This window comes from Brugia malayi (genome assembly GCF_000002995.4).
Source record: "Brugia malayi strain FR3 genome assembly, contig: Bm_v4_ChrX_scaffold_001, whole genome shotgun sequence".
NCBI classification, from domain to species: Eukaryota; Metazoa; Nematoda; class Chromadorea; order Rhabditida; family Onchocercidae; genus Brugia; species Brugia malayi.
Window position 1 is genome coordinate 3,308,838 of NW_025062479.1, and position 22,440 is coordinate 3,331,277.

Here is a 22,440-nt window from a genome sequence, read left to right on the forward strand (position 1 = left end):
CACTTCAGGAAAAATTAGACAGATAGATGAACAACAGCCATTACAAGGTACTACTGCTAGCTTTTAGCACTCTTAATAATTGCTCAATTGAACCACTGTAACAGATATGTATATATGTCTTAGTAGAGTACGACGATTCATTTGTCAAACTTTTATCTTTGTGATAAGTTTTTCTAAGTAATTAATCCATTTCTTTCCTTTTCTATGGCTCCAATCACTTTAAATTTAATTTTATCATTAAGAAATACATTTGCTAAGAAATGCTTTTTATCATTTTGTTGACTAGGTAGTTCAAACCTTTACTAGATTTTGTTGTTAGCTTATTACAACCTCACTAAATTATCCTCCATTTTTTTTTCAAGAAAGCCTAAAAATAGAATCCATGATTGAAATTATCTTTCATAAATTAATCAATATCGTTTAGATGATACAGCTTGACAGAAAGTTATTGATCACAACATTGTAATTTGCACTTTTGGACTTCAGCCAGATTTGATTGATCATTTAATGAGATTTCAACTTTGCAAATAAATCAATTTCAGCTTAAAACAGGCTGGAAAATTTATTTCTCTCCTCATGGTATACTTTATACTACGGGAACACTAATGAAAACACTTCAAGTGTTCCACCTTATCAAAACGAGCGCTTACCAATTAACCGATTTTAATCATTCTACTTCAGTACCAGTTTTATTTTTGCTGAAAACTGGAACAAAACCTATGATAGAAATGCTACCTTCATCATTACACTTCACTTCCAGGTGCGCTTTTTCTTTATTTAAATATTTTAGCCTGAAAAGTCAATACTTTAAGTCTAATTTACAGTTAATCATAATAGCATTTTCCACGTTTTTTATCGGCTTTGACTATTATTGCTGCTTTGTTCAGATGCTAAAAAATTCGATATTACGAGCTCTAAATTTTCATCGCCTAAAAATAAAACTTCCAGCAAGTCCAATTATTAATCATATTGAAGTAAATAGTTGAGTAGCTGAGTGACCATGCATCTCCTTGTACTTGCATCCAACGGCCTTCGATAAGTTGTATTGTCCTAAATCTGTGGCCATTTCTAACATGCTCAAATATTAAATTATTCGTATAAAAAAGGTACTGCGATATAGAAAATCTTCATTTGAATCAAAACGAAATTTCGAAAAATTTCAATAATATGACATTGCTAATTAAAAATTCAATAATATGTCGCTGCTAATTAAAAAGATAATAGTTGCAAAATTTTCAGGAAAACAGGTATTGATTCTCGAATGCCGAGTGGATCTTTATTATCATTAAGGACATTTTATGCATTTGGAGCTCGTAGTGGACGAGCTCCTTTGCTACAGCGGTAAATATGCTTTTTCATATCGAAGCAAAATATCAGGAAAAAGCTTCTCAATCAATAAATTGATCTTAAAATTTCTGTTCAATTTTCATCTTCGTTTATCTGATGTAACTAGCAGAAATGTAAACTTCCAGTTAAGCATCGTAGAACAAATATATGGTGAAATGTATTGACGCATTATTAAGTTGCAGATGTTTAGCTCTGAGTTCGTAGTCTTATTAATGAGACGGATAAATTTTAAAATTTGATGTTTTTGAATGAAGGTGCTCTTATCAGGCAATGCGATTTAAGAGTACAATTCTTGACTTCTTACATTTTTGAAACATATAATATCACTAAAATTACGAGAAACAAAAAGTGAATAGAAAATATTATATAGTTTTGTAATCTTTATTCAGGTCCTTATCACATAATGCGCATGGTAGTAGTACGTATGCGGGATCGTTGCAGCAGTCCACGGAAAAGAGTATCACCATTCAGCGTTCTTCCACGTCATCCCTGATACACAGTCCAAAGCGCAGCATAACTTATTATAATCGACGTTACCTTACATCTTCCTCCAATATTTCCAAACCTTATTCAAGCACAGTTGTTAATATTCATAGATTTTCTGTTTGTTATTTATCAATTTCATGAAATAGGTTCTTTCCATAGAAAATTCCTGTGAAAAATTGAATTCATTCAACTTCAATTAATTTTCATTCACATTGATTAATTATATTTCGTCGATGTTTGTTAAGTTATCTTTTAGGATTATTTAAGGCTACCAAAACAAAAAGGTTAAAAGCCATTCTTTCCAGAAATGGGATAACAAGGAAAATCATCAAATGAGGACAGGACAAATAGTTTTACCCAAAATTTTGCGAAATACAGGGATCATTACAATGCAAAGTTCTGTTAGGTTTTCATAATTTTGCAACTTTTGCTAAAGCTTCTGTTAAATCAAATTTATTTTAATTTAGGTTATTGAGCATTTGAAAACTTGCTTGTGCTGTAAGTAATTTTCAAAACATCTTTGATATATCTGCCATAGTTGAAATGATCGCCATAGGATTTTCAGTTAAACATAGCATGAAATTGTAAATTCAACTGTACTTCCACCAGGATTTTAAAATGACCCAGCTGAGATCTTTTTTTTGACTCAAAAAATTTCAAATTTGGGTTTCAGATCAGCACGCGAAACTCGTATCATATCGAAAATGGTGCTGTATTACAACGGTGTGAGCAACCGGTAAATATACCTGCTTCTCCGGAAACAAAGAGTTTGTAGATTTTCGATTTTAAAAAAAAAAAAAAATTAAAGTGAGCATGTTTTATAAGGCTCATTTTGATATTTTTACAATTAGTATTCGATTTTTTTTCCTACACGTCAAAAATTTGAAATTTAAATATTTTTGACTTTCTAATGGAATTGAACATTTACTTGCTTGTTTAGAAATATTATCCGCATTCTAGAAGACCCATTTTGATATTTTTTAGCAATCAGTTATTATTCTGATATCTGAAAGTTTGTTTATTACAAATATTCATACAGCAAAAATATTGTGGGTACCTTATAGTAGTATAACAATTTGTCATCAGCCTTAACTTCATTCTAAATTGCAAGTATAATAGTTCCAAGGATCAGAGAAATTTATAAATTTATTTGTTGACATTTAAGCTAGCAATGTTGCTGTCTCTTCACACCTTATTTGCACTTAAAAAAAAAATAGTTTTTTAAGAACGAAGATTTTTTTCAAATACACAAGAAGCTGCAAACAGATGCTTTTCAGGTGAAATATCAAAGCCTCAAGAGGATTCTGCAGAAATGATCGTTCTAATAGGAAAAAATCAGGTAAACGACTATTTAATTTAGAATCTTAAGCTAGTACATGAAGTTAGTTCATTTTCAAATTTCAAAGACATTTTTTTTTTAAGAAGTAATTGTTACATGATCTGCTATACTAGGGAAGGATGTTACTCTTTTTATACCAGTGAGTTAAGTGTGCAAATTTAACATACTTAATTTTCTTTAAATTTTTTTGAGGAAGATTTTTAAATTTATTTGACGGAAAATCCGAAAGCTAGATAGTAATGTGATGAATCACAAACAAAGTGATTTTAGAATGATGTCATTTGTTCATTCTGTGGAAAACGTTTTAAAAAATGAATACTGCAGGCGTTGGAAGCAGAAGTGAAACGACTGACTTTAAAGCTCAGAGAGAAAGAACGCTCAGAAAGAGAATTTAGAAGGTCAGTCTTTTTTGAATCTATAATATTTTTGTAAAGTCATTTTAGGACTTCTTAACTTCTTTCTCCACTTCTTCATTAATGACTACCTATCGATTTGACAGATGAACAGATAGTATTCGCTGAGAAATCGAACATCATTTCTTTTTATAGGAAAATATTAGAATATGCAGCAGAAATAAAAGTATGGAAAAAAAAGTATGAAATGCAGAAACTAGCAGCAACAATTGAAATCAGGTTAAAATGTCTTCTTTTTTGTTTTTGATCTGAATACTGGACATTATTTATGCTTACTTAGTTTATCACATTAACACACTTTATTTATTTATTCACTTATCTGTTTATTAGTTAATTAATTTATTTATTTAAACTAATGTATTCATTTGTTTATTTATTTATTTATTCATCTATATTTAGTGAAGTAAAGGGCAATGAAGAGGAGATCAGCGATATTATGGAACAACTGAATAATGCAGCCGAAAAATTAACTCGTTTAGATGCTGTTAAAGACCTTAAACTCCTACAAGTACATTTTTAAGATTGCTTCATTTGCAAAGTTTTAATTTCTACTTTATGCGGATTTTGAATTCTGGATAACCATTTTCTTATTTATATATAAAGAAAAGAAACTGATAATAGATTTAAATTGAAGTATTTTTACGGTATGTCAGTTAAATAATCGGTTAAACAATTTGTCAATGAGTAATTAATTGTACGCTTTCGTTGCAGAGCGAGATGGAAACAGCATTAAAAGAAATTAGTAAATAATTACCATGAAATGTGAAATTCGAAAACTGCCATCACTCATTGATACTTTCGTAAATTTCGTACCTTTCAGTTCGTTGTGTGTTTACATCTCTTCAATGAAACATTTTAGCAGGCTTATGCTCCGAAAATTAAGTTGCTGCTTGAACTTTCCCTATTCTTTTTAGTTTTAACTTATCCTTTAATCACTTTATTTAACTGTTATTATTGTTGTATGATTATTATGTTCCAATATTAACAATTATTTAGATATTTCCGTTCAGAAGAGCTATCCCAATTTTTCTTTCAAGTGATGGTCGTGTTATAACTTTTTTTTTATGTTCCCTTCAGATTTTCCGTTAAACGATAAGTTAGTATTGGGTTCTTAGAAGATAGTATAATAAATGTCCTTCCTAAACTTTCAAGATAGTTTTTTTTTTTTTGAAATTATGAACAGAAAGATAGATACTATAATATTGTCTGAAATATCATTTGTGGATTTCTGTGGATAATAAATAAAGTTTACAAACAAATGTGGAGTCGTAGGCGGAATTTCTTATATCCCAATGCATCAAAACGCTGTACAAGACTTTTCTGGTATCTATCTCGGATCAAAATTTCATAGTACTACTAGAAATAGGAATTGTTTTTTTTTTTGGATACAATATTAATGCAATTTTATTTGATACAACGCACCTGAATATAGTATTTTATAATTTACTTTATTTTAACGTGTATCAACAGAATAGTTTTTTTCTTTTTTCTTTCTGAATAGAGAAGCGCTCAAATGGATGATGATGGATTTAGACTTTCAGTATGAAATATTAAAGAAAACGAAGATGATAAAAATATTCGGCATGTTTTTCTATCAATTATCAAATTATAATACTTCAAAGAAAGTAAAGAAAGTATATTTTGTTCGCCCACCAATCAAATAACAAATATTTCGAATCATTTATCATTATCATTCACGTCAGTATCACTGCCATATCAATTTACCTTTACCACAGTTTTATGCATAATCAAACAAATAGGGATTTAGGGCTTGTCATAAATTCGAAGTTGGTCAGAAGAATAGATGATTTGGGTTAGTTAAGTTCACTTGACTTACTTTAAGTTTGTAGAACTTCACTTGAACCTTTTGCTTCTGTCTGCGAGCAAGATCGACTAAATATCGTTTATTTTTTTAATAAATGTGAATCGATACAATATACAGTCGAATAATTGAAACAGTGAAGGAATAAATAGTACTGCTGAGTAGGCGGATGAAAAAACTGCCAGCGATCGTTTCTTTTTTATTAACTCATTAGAGAAGGTTTTTAAAGATGTAGGAAGTGGGCTGGCTTAGTAGATTAACATTTACAATGAAGACAGATGTACATTTACTATTTGAGATTTAGATAAAGAATTCATTGCTTCAAAAAAGTGGATATAACAAAGGAATAACGAATTGGTTTATAGTGATGAATCATTAGAATTATTCTAAACACTCAGTGTGTAATAAATATTTTTTTTTCTGGTTTTTCGACAGGGATAAACTACTTTGATTATGATTATTAATTTTATTACGGCAAAGCATCATTGCGCAGTAAGTCCGGATTAGAGCCATATATGTTGGCTCTTGAATAAAGTTCAATAACCAACGAGGTGATTTGTCATATCCTTTTTCCCTGTATCTTTAACTAACTCAATGTGGAAAAGGAGAAAAAAAAAACAACCTGAACATTTGAAGATCACAAAAATTTAAAAGGAATGAAATAATGGATATAATAAGTAGCAACACATTGCAGGAATACGATTAGGCATTAATCGTCCGGATTTGCTCATCATTCTGTACAATATTCTTGCTTATAACAAGTTCTCCGATATAGAACAATAACTGATAAGGTTGAAATGAGGAGCTCGGTGGTAAAGAGTGCTAACAGGAAACTGAACGACATCGGTGTTAAACAGATTGTTACATGTTTTAGCTCTTTCGATTCAAATCGTTGTAGTGAATCAGCATCTGCAACCATAGTTCATTAACATACATCGACAACAATTCTTATAATTAGAAATTAGCAAAGTAAAAGTAAATTTGGAATGTAACTTTCGGTTAACTCTATACAAGTTAAAAACGGGCATCCTGATTCCTGAACCAATACACAGATAACATTTGTCTAAATGCGTGAAACATTCAAGAAATGAACTATGAAGTACTTATTGGATCATCTATATCAAACACCGTCATCAACTGCGAAAACACATCAACCACTGTTGCATCGGCATCATTGTACTGGGAAGCAATTGACAGTTCCCTCTTACTCCTCACTTTCCCAATTGAACAATTGTCGCTTGTTCTCTACAATAATTTTTCACATACTTAATCCCTTCACTATTAGAGGAAGAAAAATTTATCAGTTTCTTAAATTTTGATCGTTTCATATAAAATAATCATAGGATAGACCTTACAACTTCCACGTCTTAATGAGAGCCGTATCTGACAGTGAAAATATAGCGATGATTGATCAGCGAATTTAAATACCTGAAAAGAAATCGTGATACCGTGATACCACTAATTAATGATGATTAAAGATTCAGTCTAAGATTTCAATGGCTAATTTCTTCAGTAGCAAAAGGGGAAAATTCGAAAAGGGAAAAATTTGAACACAGATTTCCCAATGGTTTAATTTTAACTTAAAACAACTGCTACTTTTTAATATATTCTAATTCACTCTTTTTCTTTCTCTGGTAGTGATATGCAATAACAAATTTGCAAAGCTGATGAGATTAAAGTATTACTACCTGGGACAGCTGTCCACCGGTCAAATCGGATGTATAAACCAAATTGTTCAATAAATATTTGTCAACAGCACATCCATCTTCGTCTAACAACTGAACCTCCTTTCCATTTTCTTCTTTAGCTACACATGAATGAACGGTTGTGCAGTACAAATTTGTTTCTGCAATGAACAAAAAATGGCAATGTTTAATCATTTTAGATGTAAATTAGTCCAAGGAATTTCCTTGGCCACTTCACCTATGATCTTTATAGTTCAGAAGTTCCTTTGAAAAATATTTGCCATGAAAACAAAGAAATAAGTGCAAACAAAACTATTCAGCATTTCTATAAGCTGAAATATAGAAGACTCAACCTGGAACTGTTCCATCTTCGTCTGCACACGACCACTGATGATAAACCTGTTCTCCAACAGTTGTATATTTCACAGGGGAACCATGTGGTCCGTCCATAAGAACCTGATATCGACAAGTTGGAAGAGCTATCTGTTGTGTAATCACTCCATTTGAAAGTGTGTCACTTCTGGAAATTTTTATCATTTATTAACAATTATTAGGTTTCATTCAACACTTTTGCATTAGCACTTACATTCGAATTTCCTAAAAATTTTACTAATGTAATTGGAAAATCTCGAGGTGATTTAATAACATAAACTAATAAAAGAAAAAAAAAATATGTAATAAAAAATCAGAAAAAGGAGTTTCTTAAAAATATCTCATGATTTGAATACTGGTTATTTTAAGATGCCGAATATTATCAGTTATGTAATAAACTTGCAAAATTTATTTTACCCTTTAACAGAAATAACTGTAACTTCAACAGAAATAACTTACTCGAAATCATCAACTGTATTACTACGATTGGTAAGCGCTTTCACTTGACGCTTATCGCCACCAATCATTACAACGATTTTCCTTTGTTGTTCACTATTTAAGCTAAAGAATATGATGCTGAAGTCCAGCATATCTGTTTTTTTCTAATTTAGTTTTGCTCACCATTATTTAAAATTTTTTATTTAATTTTTCAAAAGAAATAAAAAAAGGATTCATAAAGTAACCTAACATCAAGACGTGTTGTCACAGTACGATCTGTTTCTATGTAAAAGCATTTCACGTGGTATGATTTATCAATTTTGGTGATAAACATCTGCAACAAAAAGAAAAATTAGTGTTTTATTGGCTTTAGAGTAATTTTTAAATTTTAAACAGCAGAAGAAAATACCGGATGAAAAGTAATGATGACAGTCATGCATACATACAGACCTCGTGGATTACTCTGAAAATGCAATGTGTAGACTGGAAAGACCGCTGATTGTTATACAACTAATTGACTTTAAAAAATTTTTAAATTCATTTCTTTGTAACTATTACGATATAATTGTTCTTCGTTGCTTTATTTACGAAAACGAAATATTTTATATCTTTTTACTGCAATAAGTTTTGAAATTTTGAGTTGAAGAATCGGATGACAAACCGAACGTTGCCTTCGTACATCACATAAGGAGAAGGGTACAGTAAAATTAACATCTTTTTTGAGGGTAGCATCTGTTCGGCATAAGTTATTATCATAGTGGCCCTTCACATAGACATGTCCTTCAAATTCTTTTTCTGTCATAAAAGTGATAGACATACTATCTGCTGCACATTCTAATATCGGTTCACCTGCAAACGGCTGCATCGATTCAATCGAAAAAAAGGAAAGATTTATTATTTTTTTGAAAACTTCACGGACATAGGACTTAATGGAGTGATTTTAGACTTGAAAAAATTTTTTGAGGTACAGAAATTTTTAGGATTCATCTATGATCTAAGTTCTAATGTTTCTATTCACGTTATATTCTTGAAAATATCTTGAAAATATTTCAGCATCTAGAATTTTTTTTTTCGACGTTTTCCATCTTCAACATTATTAGCAAAAATACAAAAACAAATTAACCCTTTACTCCGTTATCAATTGTAGTGCCAGATACTCTATATACCTGTAAATGTAGCATTTTCATAATTCCTTCACTAAATTCAAAACAAAAAATAAAAAATAAAGGAATAGCTGAAATAATAGGTTATGCTACGAATTTTCCCAAAAGAATATTCTTGTTTACAATTTTTATGATTTTGATTACCAATATGTGACATGGTGCCACATTGTTTCAGTTCATACATGATGCATTAGCTTCCAAAGGACTGCTACATACTTAAGCTTAAGCAGAAAAATCTTAAGATTGCATGACAGATTAAAGTAAGAAATAATAACACACCGTAAGAAAATAAATGTAAATGAAAATGTTGACAGTGATCTGCTTGCGATTCATAGTCATTGTGACTGTATATCAGAGCAATACCACAATCATAAGACTCCTTAATATAATTATATGCAACTAATTTTGTATTTCTGGAAAATGCTGATATTAGCCAGTTGTGTTAGTACATCCGATGAATAACTATAGCTGAAATTCAATTTCAATTGAAGTTTACAGTAATGAATCTGTGGATACCATAGAATTTCCTAATTTTTTTCTTTTTTTGCATTTTGTAATTTTTTATAAGACAAAAAATTATGCTTATTAAATTAATATTCGAATCTTTGGGAAACAAAACGTCATGTTTAATGCTAGGTTAATGAGCTTGAGATAATTTCAAGAGAATTACAATACTGAAATGACCTGAGGAGTTCGTAATTAAGAAATGTAAATTAAGTTATGCTGTAACCATTTGGTTCATAATTAATATAATTGGTAATATTTATGGAAAATACATCAATTTTTTAAATCTTTTATGTAGATTTTATCTAAAACTTCACACAAAAACTTGAAAATAAAGAAATTTAGTGCTCAAAAGAATAGTGACTAATAAGTAATTTTGATCTGAATCCATTCTGTGTTACTTGATAAAGCAACATATTGAGGGAAAAATAAATTTCTATACAATTATAATCTTTTTTTCAAGAAAATTTGGGATAAAAATGTTTAATTTAGTCAAAAAAAAAATCAACATCAGTCTCCTCTACTCTTAAACTTCATCAACTATCAGTTTTGCTAATGTAATTCTAATTCTGTACCCTATTTTTTATTCAAGCTTCTATTTGTATAGATATTACAGGTAATGATCACTTTGCGACTATTTTTGAAGGTCCTAGATTATCAATGATAAAAGACTAATTAAAGAACGAAGATGATTGGTTGTTAAAGCATTTTACAAGGATGTCAAATAAATCATGTTAATAAACTGAAACGTAATGTTATATATGAACAGTATACAAGACATTTCAGTATGAAATATGCGAATCAGTAGTATTTGAGGCAGTATGTATTCAAATAGAGCCTCTAAATTAAAAATAAAATTTGAAGAGTGCGAAACTTTATAGAAAGGTCGAAATAGCAATTCATATGTTGTTTTATGCAGTTACATTTGTTTACTTATGAACAATAATTCCACGTGGAAAAAAAAAGTATTCAAGGACTACGACACTATGGAAAATTATCCCTCAATATTATTCATGTTATTAAATTAGTTCGTTGGGAAACTGAAATTGATTTAAAATCTTATATGATATTTTCATTCCTTTTGTTAACCATATATGAATATTTCCTAACTTCAAGTGAGAAATGTTAGCTAGCTGATTTTGACATTTTTAAAGAACGCATTCTCAGAATTTTCCGAATATTTGGTATAAGTACCATAAAGAAACAGAAGTACATGGAAAATGCTTGCAGTGGAAATGAATGGAATGAATAAAAACAAAGAATGAAGATCCTATCTCAACAGTGGCTTCTGGTCACACATCTTAATCTCTCGGAAAATGACTTTACAGAAAGAAAAAAAAAGAAATGAATTTCTAAATGACTTTACAAGTTTAACATTAATTCGATCTATAATCTTTCAAAAGTTTGATTTCATCTCAATTCTGAGCATTACTAAACTTTTTAATCAACTCCCATAAGAAATTTATTTCCACCAACCATATAAATTTACCCAAATCTAAGATCTTATTTTCAAGAAATACTTGCCTTTAAGCTTTTGAGCTTAACAAAAGAAAAATGAGAAAAAAGAAGGATGAAGTTTAGTAGTAAATGATTACAATATTATAGAAAATGTTTCAAAACCCTCGAATAAGTTTCCATTGACCTACATAGCCATAAAAATCCTCAAAGATCTGTTACCTTTAAGAAATCCTTTTTGAAGAATCATCTCTAACGACAGATGAAAAATGAAATTTAAAGTTTTTTAGTGTTAGATATCAAATTTTCTATAATACCTACAAATATAGTGAAAAATTATGAAGTGAACGCAGGTACAGGCGAAAACTAAACCAAGGCCAGCGCTGTATTGTAAGTAAATAAACTGGAAGTAGATTTTCAATGAACTTTCGTCAAAGATCGGAAAAGATGTGGAAGGGGCGGTGAAGATAGAAGTTGGCTGATTGTTGCTGTCGATGCCCTGAAATTAGCAGAAATTATAAGAATTGGGCTGCAAAGTAAACGCTAAATTCAAACAGCTTTGAGACTTTGATAGATACACTGATCATAGAAGTGAAATGGAGAGCATGACCTTGCAGCGAAAGTTCATAAAGCAAGTTCTTAATCGAAATGAAATGAATAGAGAACTTCGCAACTATTTTGAAGAGTTGGAATTAAGTTTTGAAAGTACAGTTCCTTATCACGTATTTTTGTCCTCAATTTTAATTATCCTTAACTGTTATTAGATTTGAATTTTTTAATTCTTATATATTGATTGAGTTGTTATTTGAATAATTTCAACTAAATTTTTCCAAATCCATAAAATTCGTCGCAATGTGAGATACTTGCCTGTTCTTACTACAAGCTTCAAGTAAGTTAGAAAACTAAATCGTTAGGAAGACTATTTATAATTGGCCGACAAATCTACATAGTTTCGATCTTACTGACAGCCAATTTCAAATTCATATATTCGATTAGATATACAATTAAATTTCCAGTTCTAGCTGTTATTTGCTTAACTACTGAAGATTATTTTGTCTAATACCTCGTAGGTAAATAGATTAAAAAACCTTTGCCATAAAATAATTGAAAAGCCGATTTAAAATTATATTGCTTTTAAACGTCATGCTAAGTTTATTGGACCGAAGTGATATTAATGTTATTCATAAATCGCAGAATTTTCGAATTACTGGAAGTTTGGTCGTTACCAAGTAATCAGAAGAATGTATTCGTCTGTAATAAACAAGGCGAGTTCCAGAGCTATCATTTTTTTTTTTTTTTTTTTTGTTGATAAAACATATGCATCGCTGTACAAACTACATAAAACCATTTGTTTCAAATTGAAAATGTAGATAAAAATCGAGTTTGTTCGACAGTCTATTTTGGCTACAAATATTGACGTTCCTATATGAGAAAGAAATAAGTGTTGACAAAAATTATGACAATAAAGAGATGGAATATGGCATTAAACCTTGAAAGATTTAATCTACTGGGAAAATTTGAGTTCAGTTTTTGCTTTCTTTAGATCTATGAAACCGTAATTTGTCACGAAACATTATATGATATGTTCTGGTTGAACCAGTATCTGTCTTGCCCAATTCCAGAGTGACTCTTAGCGTTTTTTGAATAGTCCCTCATCATTTTTAAATGATGAGGAATAAATAACTAATGTTTAACTATTACAGATGGAAGAAATTTCTCTACCCATTGTTGACAAAGCTCTCATCAGAAACAAAAAAAAAATTACTGTTTTTTTTTTATTCCGTTTTGTCTCAAACAGTCAATGAAGCAAAAAATTCTAGATTATTGGCATTAAAATTTTTCCGCCATCGTGAACTTTGTCATATGATCAACCAACAATAAATTCGCAGTTTCACGTAGACGAGAAGTTAATCTCGACAAGGCGATGTTACTGCTCCAGCCACTGTCACACCCCGCCACTACTTCACTGTTACACCAAACCACAACACACAATACCTTTCTACAGAGGAGGTATACCACCTCCTCCGCTTCTATAGTCTGCTTAATGTTGCAATGTGGGTATTTTGCGGCCGGCCGGGAAGTTGTCCAGATATCCGGCAGTCAGTTTTCCAGTTCCGTTCTTGTCGACAGTGGAATCAAGATTCGTAAGTCTGAATGTGGGACATGGGCGTCTTCTAGGAACAGGTGTTTTTCGGAAGTACTAGGATTAATGATGACTAAACGATCTTGTACAACTATGTATGACTGGTTAACTAGCAGCGAAAAAGGTTTGCAACTATTGCTTAACGGTATTGATGTTGTTGATGTTGATATTGTTCAATTTTTCTTTCTTTAACTAATAGAAATCACCACATTTTCACCAATGTGTATCATATTTCAAAATCTAGATCGAAAAGATGGCGAAAATGGGGAACGCGTTCGATGGTATTGTGTTGGCAAAGATCTTATAGTCCTTGATTTCGGTAGCACTAATCACTGTGCAGATGTAGCAGCTTTTGATTTTGGTTGGTTACTAAAGTTCAATCATAATACCTAATTTAACGATGCAAAGTGTGTAAGTGCCATGAAAGACAATACTTCCGTGCACCTTATTTCCAAAAATATGTTGTATTCAGTAGTCGATACAGGCTATAGTAAGTGCTTCAGTTTCCTTAATCCATTCCCCATACTATTATTTTTTTCTTTCAGTTTACTGCATTCACTTGTATTTTATCTCTCCACTTTTCTCAATAAACGAACGATTTTTTCTTCTTAAAAAAAGAAAAAAAAAATGCTAGAAACGATTGGATTTGAAGCACTAAATTTGTCAGGTCGAGAGGTGGAAAAGCACAAATATTTGATAGACCAGGAAAGGTGCATTGAAATTTGTGAGGCGACATGTTATTAGATTGAGGATCTTTGTGGATGGATCCCTATAGTCCCAGTATTTTGTATGTGCTCGTTGTTACTTAAATGGGATATACATAATATATGCAGTTGATGTGGTTAGTACCATGTTTTCGACAAATTAGCTGATCATGATTAATGTACTTAGAATATTATGACTGTTTGCGTCATTTCAGAGTTTCGTTTAAAAAAAATTAAGCTTGTGCAATGCAAATAATGTTTCACACTTTGTGGCTAAATTTGTAAAGCGTAGTCGGACCTGTTTATTGACATAATTTTGCTTGAGATGGCACCGTGGTAGTAACGAAATCAGGCAAGACATTTCCTGAAAGTGAATATGACTGGCAGTTTTTCTGCGAATCCGTACCACAAACATTAGCCGAAATTGCTGAAAAGAATTTCAAAGTGGTGATCTTTACAAATCAGCGAGGTATACTAGTAAGTAATTTATCTTCAGAATTTTTTTCCTTTATGAATGAAGTAAAATATATATGGTTTAATTCTCTTCGTTTTAGTGAGATGATATTACTGTGAATTATTATTCAAAAGGAACCACTATAAGGGGCAGTTTCTAGTTCTTTAATTATAGACGGGCTCTCAAGATTGTGATGCTTTCTGCAGAAAAGTGGAGAAAGTGTGTCAACAAATCAAGCTTCCCATACAGGTATCTCTTTAAGCTCTTTCAGCGAGATATAGAAATTAAATTTTACAGACTGGTTAGCTTCATCTTCAAAAGACTGAATATTGTTTTCACTAACCTCGTGACGAAAAATATCCAGTGTTGGTATTAGGATAGTTTAATTTGATGCATATTCTATAATCGTTAGAATTAGAGAACACTGATTTGTAGATATGGAACAGACTGGCCTAGGCATTGCCGTGTACACACATATTTCGCATGTTTACAGTTAGAGAACTAAGTTGTTCTTTTTGCAATTTTTTTTTTAACGAGTTTAAACTTGCATTTTTATCTCGTACCCTTAATCAATCATTAAGACATACATCTTTCTTTTTTCTTTCAGGGCATTTTTTTTTTATGCACTTCATTTTACAGACATGAAAAGGGGAAAAGATAAAACGAAGAGTACGAGCAGGGATTTAGAATTATCATCAAATTTTCATCTGTAGTTTCGTTGACTTTGTTAACGGTTTTCTCAGTGTGCTTCACTTAGTGTTTTAGCGATTTACTTTTGAGCCGATTTCGTGCAGAATATCTATTTCCTATGCATTAATATGTTAAATGCCGACATGGAAACTGCGGACATATTTTCTGTCACATGTTCTAGTAAATAAAAAGGAAAAATGAATCATTATGACTATTTATTCGGTAACTCTCAATACTGGAAATTTATACTGTGGGGATCATTATACTTTAGAGTGGCTGTTGGAAACATAATACAAAGTTATTGTTCAATACATTTTGTTAAGGTATTTGTTTCTCTGGGAACACTGCATTACCGTAAGCCATATGTTGGTATGTGGAATTACTTTGAAAGCCATGGAAATGGCGGTATTTCAATCAATCGCCAGTCATCATTTTATGTTGGTGATGCTGCAGGTCGCATACAAACGAATGTTCGTTTTTTTTTCCTCTTTTATTTCTTCTAATTCATTATTTGTGTTGTTTATTTTTGGACTCATCATGTAAGCAACCATTTATTTCGTTGTTCATTTATCTATTCTGCTCAGTTTTCATCAAGTAATAACTACTAAACGATTATGAATGGAAATATTAAGTTGGATCCAATTCATTTGAAGATTCGAAAAAAAAAGGATCATTCAGCTGCTGATCGCTTATTTGCTTTGAATTTTGGTATTAACTTTTTCACACCAGAACAATATTTCTTGAAGCAGATAGAAGTTGAGGATTATATATTACCGTCTTTTTCACCATCATCTCTGTTGGATCAAAAAGTTAGCTTGTATGATCCAGGTTTGCCCTTTTTTCTTCTATATTATTCCTTAATTGAAGTATTATGTAAGCGGCGAATTTCTTTGTTTAATGTAACAGGATCTATAACATGGATATTCTAATGTAAAAGGGGTAGGAGTTATTTAGCAGCACAAACAGCGGTGTTATTGATGTCTTGATAGTTTCATTATTATGTTATCCATCCTTACACTTTTCTCTTTGCTTAACTGGTAAGATAGATTGTTATGTTGCTAAAGCCTAAACTTTTTGTTTTTCCCAAATTCATAAAAATCCGGTTCTTTTGGAGACATAATTTCCCATACACTGTTTCAGAAAATACTCCAATACCAGGTAATGGTTTGGAAGTACTCATATTCGTTGGCTATCCTGGGTGTGGTAAAAGTAGTCTTGCTCAAAAATTAGCTGTAGAACACGGATATGGTATAGTGAATCGAGACACATTGAAGACGTGGCAGAAATGTGTTGAGAATGCAAAAATTCTTTTGAAACGGCAGCAAAATGTTATTGTCGATAATACTAATGCTGACAGAGAATCGAGGTTTTATCTTGCTTATATTTACTTCCTTTTCTGACATCCTCTGCCGTAGAGTTGTAAAATCATTATATATTATTGATTTAGATGGTTAGATTTTTTGAGCTTAGTAAAATTAAAAGATTTTAGAAGCAGTATGTTTCATTACATAAATTTTAAAACAATTTGCAACTCCCTCCTGATTTTTATTTAAAATAGGATTATATTGTTACATCTGTATTACGTGTAATTACTGTGCCGTGCTATCCTTTACATTGTTTTATTGTGCGTCAGAAAACGATATATCAATCTTGGTAAATCATTTGGAGCTGATTTGCGGTGCTTTTTGTTCAATTGTACATTAGAACAAGCAGCACATAATTGTAAATATCGTGTCATTGTTGATGCTGAAGAAAAACAAATTGAAGTTGGCCAAATGATACTTAATGGTTACAAAAAAAAATTTGAGGTATGCTTTCAGTTCCTTGGTTATAAATTTTGATCAGTGAAGAGATATTGAACAGTTTACATCGCTTCCGCTTTGTATCTATGAGAGGCAAAAGTGCTCATTGACATGCTGAGATGTTGTGCTGTCTGGAAAGTGCTGATAAAGATGCAGAGCAAAATAGATTTTCAGCACAAGTCGAAGAAGTTAATTCGATAATAATTGAGGTGTCAATCATTTATGAATATTTGTTTAAGGAACCGAAATTATCGGAAGGATTCTCATCAATCGTTAAAGTAAATTTCGTACCGGAATTTGATTGTCGTGAGCACGAAGCAATATATCGGATGTATTTATGTGATTCCTGATACAGATATCGGAAATTTGTTTTTATGGTTTGTATTAAAGATATCACTGCTTTTTTTTTTTTTTTTTTATGTTTTTTACATGTTCAATTTGTGTAATTTTTTTTTTTTTTTTTTTGAAATATTATACACTTTGAAAGTTGAAATAAATTGAAATCGCTTTTTCTCATTGTGTACTGTCAAATGTTGATTTCAAATGAACAATGATTATATTTTCACTATCTTCTGATACCTTTATTATTTTCGCTAGTCGTGAAAATAAGTTCTTATCAAAATCTGATTATTGTGAATATGGTAGAATACACCGGGTTTGCGTAGTTGGAGACTGATAAACTATTGTATCCTCAATTTACATGATAGGCTTAACATACGGCGATGTGTAGAGCTTTTTCGTAGTCACGAATTTCTTTGTTTACACTGGGTGGAGCTTAGAAATTGCCCAGAAGAAGGAATGCCGATGTCATTGCGATATGGGAGCGGTGAAGCAGATGAACAGATGGAGAAGCGGCGTAACAGGAAGAATGGTTTCTGCGAGGGCTGCTTGTTGCTAGTGATTGTTTTCCTTTGCACAGTAACCGAATGACCCGCCTGCAAGATGAAAAGTACATAAGCGCTGTTCAGTGTTGGTATCATTTTGTCATGGTTAGTGTGGTCGACCATTTTCTATATCATTGGAACTTCTGATGTCTACAACTGATAATATATTCCTTCTCTCTTGACATTGAATTGAAGACTTTGCTTGCGGTTTTTGAGGTCCTTTTCTAAAACTGCGAAGTGTTCTGATGGCAATACGGAATGATACTGACGCTGTAATGATTTTAATGATCTTTGAGTGTGGTTGTATGAGAAATTGGCCAGTTACTGAAGTGAACTGTTTCTTCCAAAAATCGATAGGGTCTTTTCATCATGGGATGGAAATAGTACCAAGTAGAAAGTACAGTAGATCTTCTGAGAAGTGTCTAGAAAGTTCAAATAAACTCTCTTGTTTAGGCAGCGAGTTCTGTTTCCTTGTTCACTGATGAGTTGACTAAAAGAAATAAAATATCATCATTTAACGATTGAATCATTATTGCAAGGAAGTTATGGAATTCCTCCATCAGGAATTTCTGGTTTATATGGAGTTGGATCGCACAGCTGTACCCGTAAATAATGGTAAATGTGTCGTGTATATGGCGAGGACGTATGTTTAGTGTTTAGTTTATGAGAATTGTGGGATTTTGATTAGAGATTTGAATTTTCTTTGTTACAGATAGGAAGGATGTCATCTTGTGGTGAAAATGGGAGACAAGACAGTGGAAGAATTTGGATCAGGAAATATGCTAGTGCAGAGAAAAAAGGTAGTTACTTGGACGTTTTTGAAAAAAGCTTATGGAAGCAATTATCCAATAGTTTCTCGTGAAGTGTTGCCTGAGGTGTTTTTTGCTGTGTTTTTCCGAACCGATTGTTGTATTTGTTTTCAGATACAGCAATAAAGTATGTGAGTTTAATAGTCCTTGTGATTCAAAACGCATCACAAGTACTAGTTATGCGGTATGTTAGAACGCGACCGCGTGAAATGTTCCTGTCGACAGTGGCAATTTTTTTCGCAGAAGTTGTCAAACTGATTATTTGCATCCTGTTCCTTACCATCCAGGAAAGGAGTTTGATAAGGTTAACTGGATAATGTCATTACTATTTTGGTCTAAGTAGGGATGGCATTTACGTTGCTTGCAAAAGTTTACTCACAAAAGTGAAATTCGCCATTAAGTGAAAGGTGTGGAATATTGATGTAAAATGAGTGTATATTGTGGAGCGTGATAATTGAGATGTCAGTAATTTTCTTATTAATAGATTTCAGTGTACTGATTGTTAGCGCCCATACTCAAGAAGAATACCAGCTGTTCGTATAAATGCTAAGAACATTTTCAAATTCCTAAAGGATTATTCATAATCGTATTCTGATTGTTGTAAGTATCGTGATTCTTTTCCAGATGTTTAAAAGTAATGTATGTAGACATAATCAAGCAACCGATTGATACTTTGAAAGTGTGCGTGCCAGCCGTGATATATGTTATTCAAAACAATCTGCTTTATGTTGCTGTATCGAATTTACCTGCAGCAACTTATATGGTTTGTCTTTGAAGCATTCTATTCTAAATCAGTAGTTTAATTGTTAAATATGACATTACAGCTTAATATGATGTTAAAGATGTTGTTGCTGTTTGTGCTTTAAAAATGTTCATGTTGGATAGTTTTTTCTATTTTTTTTGTCCATGTCATGAAAACTGTGATGGGAGTAGCTTCTGCTGAGTTTGGCGGTTGGCATTTAGTCCTGTTTTTTTCTTTTTTAGGTAACTTATCAGCTTAAGATTCTTACAACAGCACTTTTCACTGTAACCATTCTTCGAAGACGTCTTTCACTGCTGCAATGGCTGGCCCTCGTTTTGCTTTTTGGAGGAATCGCATTGGTTCAGTTGGTAAATTTTCTGTCTTTTTTACTCTTAAGCGGTTTTTGATCTTTATTTGGTTATGAACATATTATATGCTTAGAGATTTCTTTTCCAGCTGCTCAGATTTCATCTTTTTTGTAAATGTTATATTTTCTTAGTACCATAAATGTTATATTTTTTAGTAATAAAATTAAAAACAATTTTTTAAAGGATGATCAAAGAGCCAGTACGAAGGTAATTAAGGGAAACATGACATCAATTCGAGACGACAATTCCAAAAGTGCAAAATCGGGAACACCTTACAAACATATTGTAGAACAAAATCCTATCAATGGTTTCGCTGCTGTTTTAGTCGCATGTATTTTATCAGGTAAGCAAATCGGAATGCAAAATCCGTCGATGTTATAGCGGAGGTTTCCTGAAGTTTTTTTGTTGAGATGTCATTATTAATTTTATCAGAATTACTGGCTTGACTTTTTTTTTCAGTGTTTTCATTGCTTTCATATGGCATCGATTTGCTTTTTATGTGTTGAAAAAGTGACCATACATAGTAAATTAGGCGACCTAATTTTTTTCCGTTTTTTTTTTTTTTGGTTTTTCTGCTTTCTTAATTTTTCCAGTTCTAACTTGAATCATTGCAGGATTTTCCGGTATATATTTGGAGAAAATATTGAAGGACTCGGATGTGTCAGTATGGATACGAAATGTGCAACTTGCGATTATCTCACTTCCAGTCGCTTTGGCCAATGTTTTCGTAGGTTTTCATTTCCTTAGTTTTCCAACTTTACTAAAAATATAGGAAAATTTTATTTTCTTATTAGTTGTGTTGGAAATAAGTGACAGTGAAGTAGTGCGTAGCAGCTCTTCCTTTGTGCGAAATTTGTTAAGACTCCAATTTTTGTTCTATATTCCAACCTATTTTTGACATTTTTAGATACAGGATAGCAGGCGAGTGCTAGAACAGGGTATGTTAGTTGGTTTTGATATTGTGGTTTGGTGTCTGATTATGTTATCGTCGATCGGTGGTATTACTGTTGCTGTTGTCATAAAATACGCCGATAATATTCTGAAGGCATTTGCTGCATCTATTGCCATCATTGTGGCTTGCATCGCATCTGCAGTGCTTTTTCAGTTCCGCCCAGCTGCTCTGTTTCTTGTTGGTACCGTTTTTGTCATTGGAGCTATTTTCATGTATAGTTTGTTTCCTTATAAGAAGAAATATCAACAAACTGCGACTGAGCCTCCACATGCAGATCAACAGAAAGAAGAAACAGTAACTGTTTAATGACTGGATGATGGCTGATTACTATTCAAATTTTTTTTTTTTGCTTCTTTAGAATTTCTTATTTTATATATCACTATCAAACAATGCAATATGAAGCATCACTTCTAAGCTCTCTTATAACACAAACCATTTTGTAATGTTTGGAGTAATTCTGCATAGGAAACTGAGTACAGATTTTTATATGTTGATGAGCTTCTATTATTCTTTACTTTCTATTATTGTTATTTTCATGTCATTTATATGTGTGCTCCGATCTTCGTAGATTATAAGTTTATTCTATGCAAGTATAGGAGTGAATTCATAGGTTCATTAGAAAAAGCATTGCTGATATTGTCCTTGAATTTTAACTCTCTGCCAAGTTTGTTTTCACAGTTTCTAAAATTCTTGACCCGAGGTTTGTTGGTTTGATTTTTAATAGGCGTATTATTCTTTTTTTTGGAGCTATTTCTGTTTTAATGTCTATTGTTATAGCCTAATTTTCTTTATATTTTCTCCGGCACTGATATAAGTATGTAATGGGGACGTATTTTCTTAAAGTTTTTATTCAAAAGGTTGTTGGCTTCGTAAAATTTCCAGTATATGTACCAGTTTTAATTTATTTTAAGTCCACATATTTCTTCAGCTTCATTTGCCTTTTTGTTATCGAACGGTATATGATGTTAAAAGGTGCAAAGGTTTTCGGTCGCTAAATTATTTCCTTCATCCATTTTTCCAATACTTTTGTAACCTGTGCTCATGCCTGTTCTTTTTTTTTTTTTTTTCTTCAATTTGTTATTTGTTCCTTCACATATTTGAAAACTTCTCTACTTTATGAACAGTGTGGTATCTTTGAATCTTTCTGCATAATAGTTGTTCCAGAAGAATACTTTGTATGGTTTTTATTCTAAAATATCTGTATGTTAGTTACGTAATAAGCGTTGATTCTGTTTGTAATGGTAATTGATTAATATTCTTAAAATTGGTTTCAATGTTGAAACCGGTGTTGAAGTAAGACAGGATAATTGACTTCCTGTCGTTGTTTTGATTTGAATGTTGCATTTAATAAAAGCATTTACCATAACTGAAATGAACATTTACATGTAGGAAGCAAATGTTACATGGAATCACGGGCTAAATTTTTGGTGGTCGCTCGCGTGAAATGCATTACAGTAGTTTGGTTTCGAACAGAACATGTTTCTTATATCAGTGAAAGAAGTATTTTTATAAGAGCAGATCACCAAGTGGTTGCTATTATTCGTGTAGGTTTATGGATTCGGTCCTCAAAGTATGGGTGTTATCAAACTCTAAAATGGATAGGTCAGGGAGTTGTTGCAGTATTTAGAATTTTTTATTAATTCAAGAAATTTAAGGTGTTGAATATCTGCAGTGGACCAGGTACCTTGCTTTATTTCTAGGATAGTGTGACACTCATTATTTTGCAAAGAAAAAAGATGTGGAAGTATTACATCGGAATTAGTTGAAAGCATGTGAGAGTACGTAATATAAACCCGTAGCTTCCTATTTCGCTTTTGTATGTTACAGTTTTTCTCGTTGATTTTTTGAAGTTCTATGTACAGATGATT

General features: G+C 31.7%; 4 protein-coding genes across 6 annotated transcripts; 3 read left to right on the plus strand and 1 right to left on the minus strand.

The window, feature by feature from the left end:
* Positions 1-605: 605 nt before the first annotated feature.
* On the plus strand, positions 606-4,335 carry Bm10925 (Uncharacterized protein; the record flags this gene model as incomplete). Of its 3 annotated transcripts, none has more annotated exons than XM_043073445.1 (10): positions 606-760; positions 1,240-1,341; positions 1,737-1,950; positions 2,139-2,234; positions 2,507-2,600; positions 3,111-3,172; positions 3,497-3,570; positions 3,721-3,804; positions 3,985-4,093; positions 4,297-4,335. In XM_043073445.1, 10 exons carry the CDS (start codon positions 606-608, stop codon positions 4,333-4,335), a joined length of 1,029 nt encoding a protein of 342 aa, XP_042929379.1. The 3 variants fall into 3 exon arrangements, with proteins under 3 accessions (XP_042929379.1, XP_042929380.1, XP_042929381.1); XM_043073446.1 differs by having other exon boundaries at positions 1,737-1,929; XM_043073447.1 differs by lacking the exons at positions 606-760; positions 1,240-1,341; positions 1,737-1,950 and having other exon boundaries at positions 2,166-2,234.
* Positions 4,336-6,137: 1,802 nt separating this feature from the next.
* Positions 6,138-9,404, minus strand: Bma-cutl-3 (Uncharacterized protein; the record flags this gene model as incomplete). The annotated part of the gene is made up of 11 exons (XM_043073448.1): positions 6,138-6,316; positions 6,511-6,652; positions 6,758-6,835; positions 7,096-7,253; positions 7,446-7,612; positions 7,924-8,025; positions 8,148-8,236; positions 8,312-8,365; positions 8,564-8,751; positions 9,026-9,068; positions 9,345-9,404. The coding sequence occupies 11 exons, from the start codon at positions 9,402-9,404 to the stop codon at positions 6,138-6,140; spliced, it is 1,260 nt and encodes a 419-aa protein (XP_042929382.1).
* A 3,664-nt stretch (positions 9,405-13,068) lies between these two features.
* On the plus strand, positions 13,069-17,167 carry Bm16889 (Uncharacterized protein; the record flags this gene model as incomplete). The annotated part of the gene is made up of 9 exons (XM_001899570.1): positions 13,069-13,291; positions 13,412-13,528; positions 14,197-14,348; positions 14,500-14,574; positions 15,339-15,485; positions 15,669-15,843; positions 16,156-16,381; positions 16,649-16,823; positions 17,057-17,167. The coding sequence occupies 9 exons, from the start codon at positions 13,069-13,071 to the stop codon at positions 17,165-17,167; spliced, it is 1,401 nt and encodes a 466-aa protein (XP_001899605.1).
* Positions 17,168-18,422: 1,255 nt separating this feature from the next.
* Positions 18,423-20,878, plus strand: Bma-nstp-5 (Uncharacterized protein; the record flags this gene model as incomplete). The annotated part of the gene is made up of 7 exons (XM_043073449.1): positions 18,423-18,501; positions 18,625-18,814; positions 19,135-19,273; positions 19,495-19,620; positions 19,804-19,963; positions 20,235-20,347; positions 20,528-20,878. The coding sequence occupies 7 exons, from the start codon at positions 18,423-18,425 to the stop codon at positions 20,876-20,878; spliced, it is 1,158 nt and encodes a 385-aa protein (XP_042929383.1).
* Positions 20,879-22,440: the final 1,562 nt, after the last annotated feature.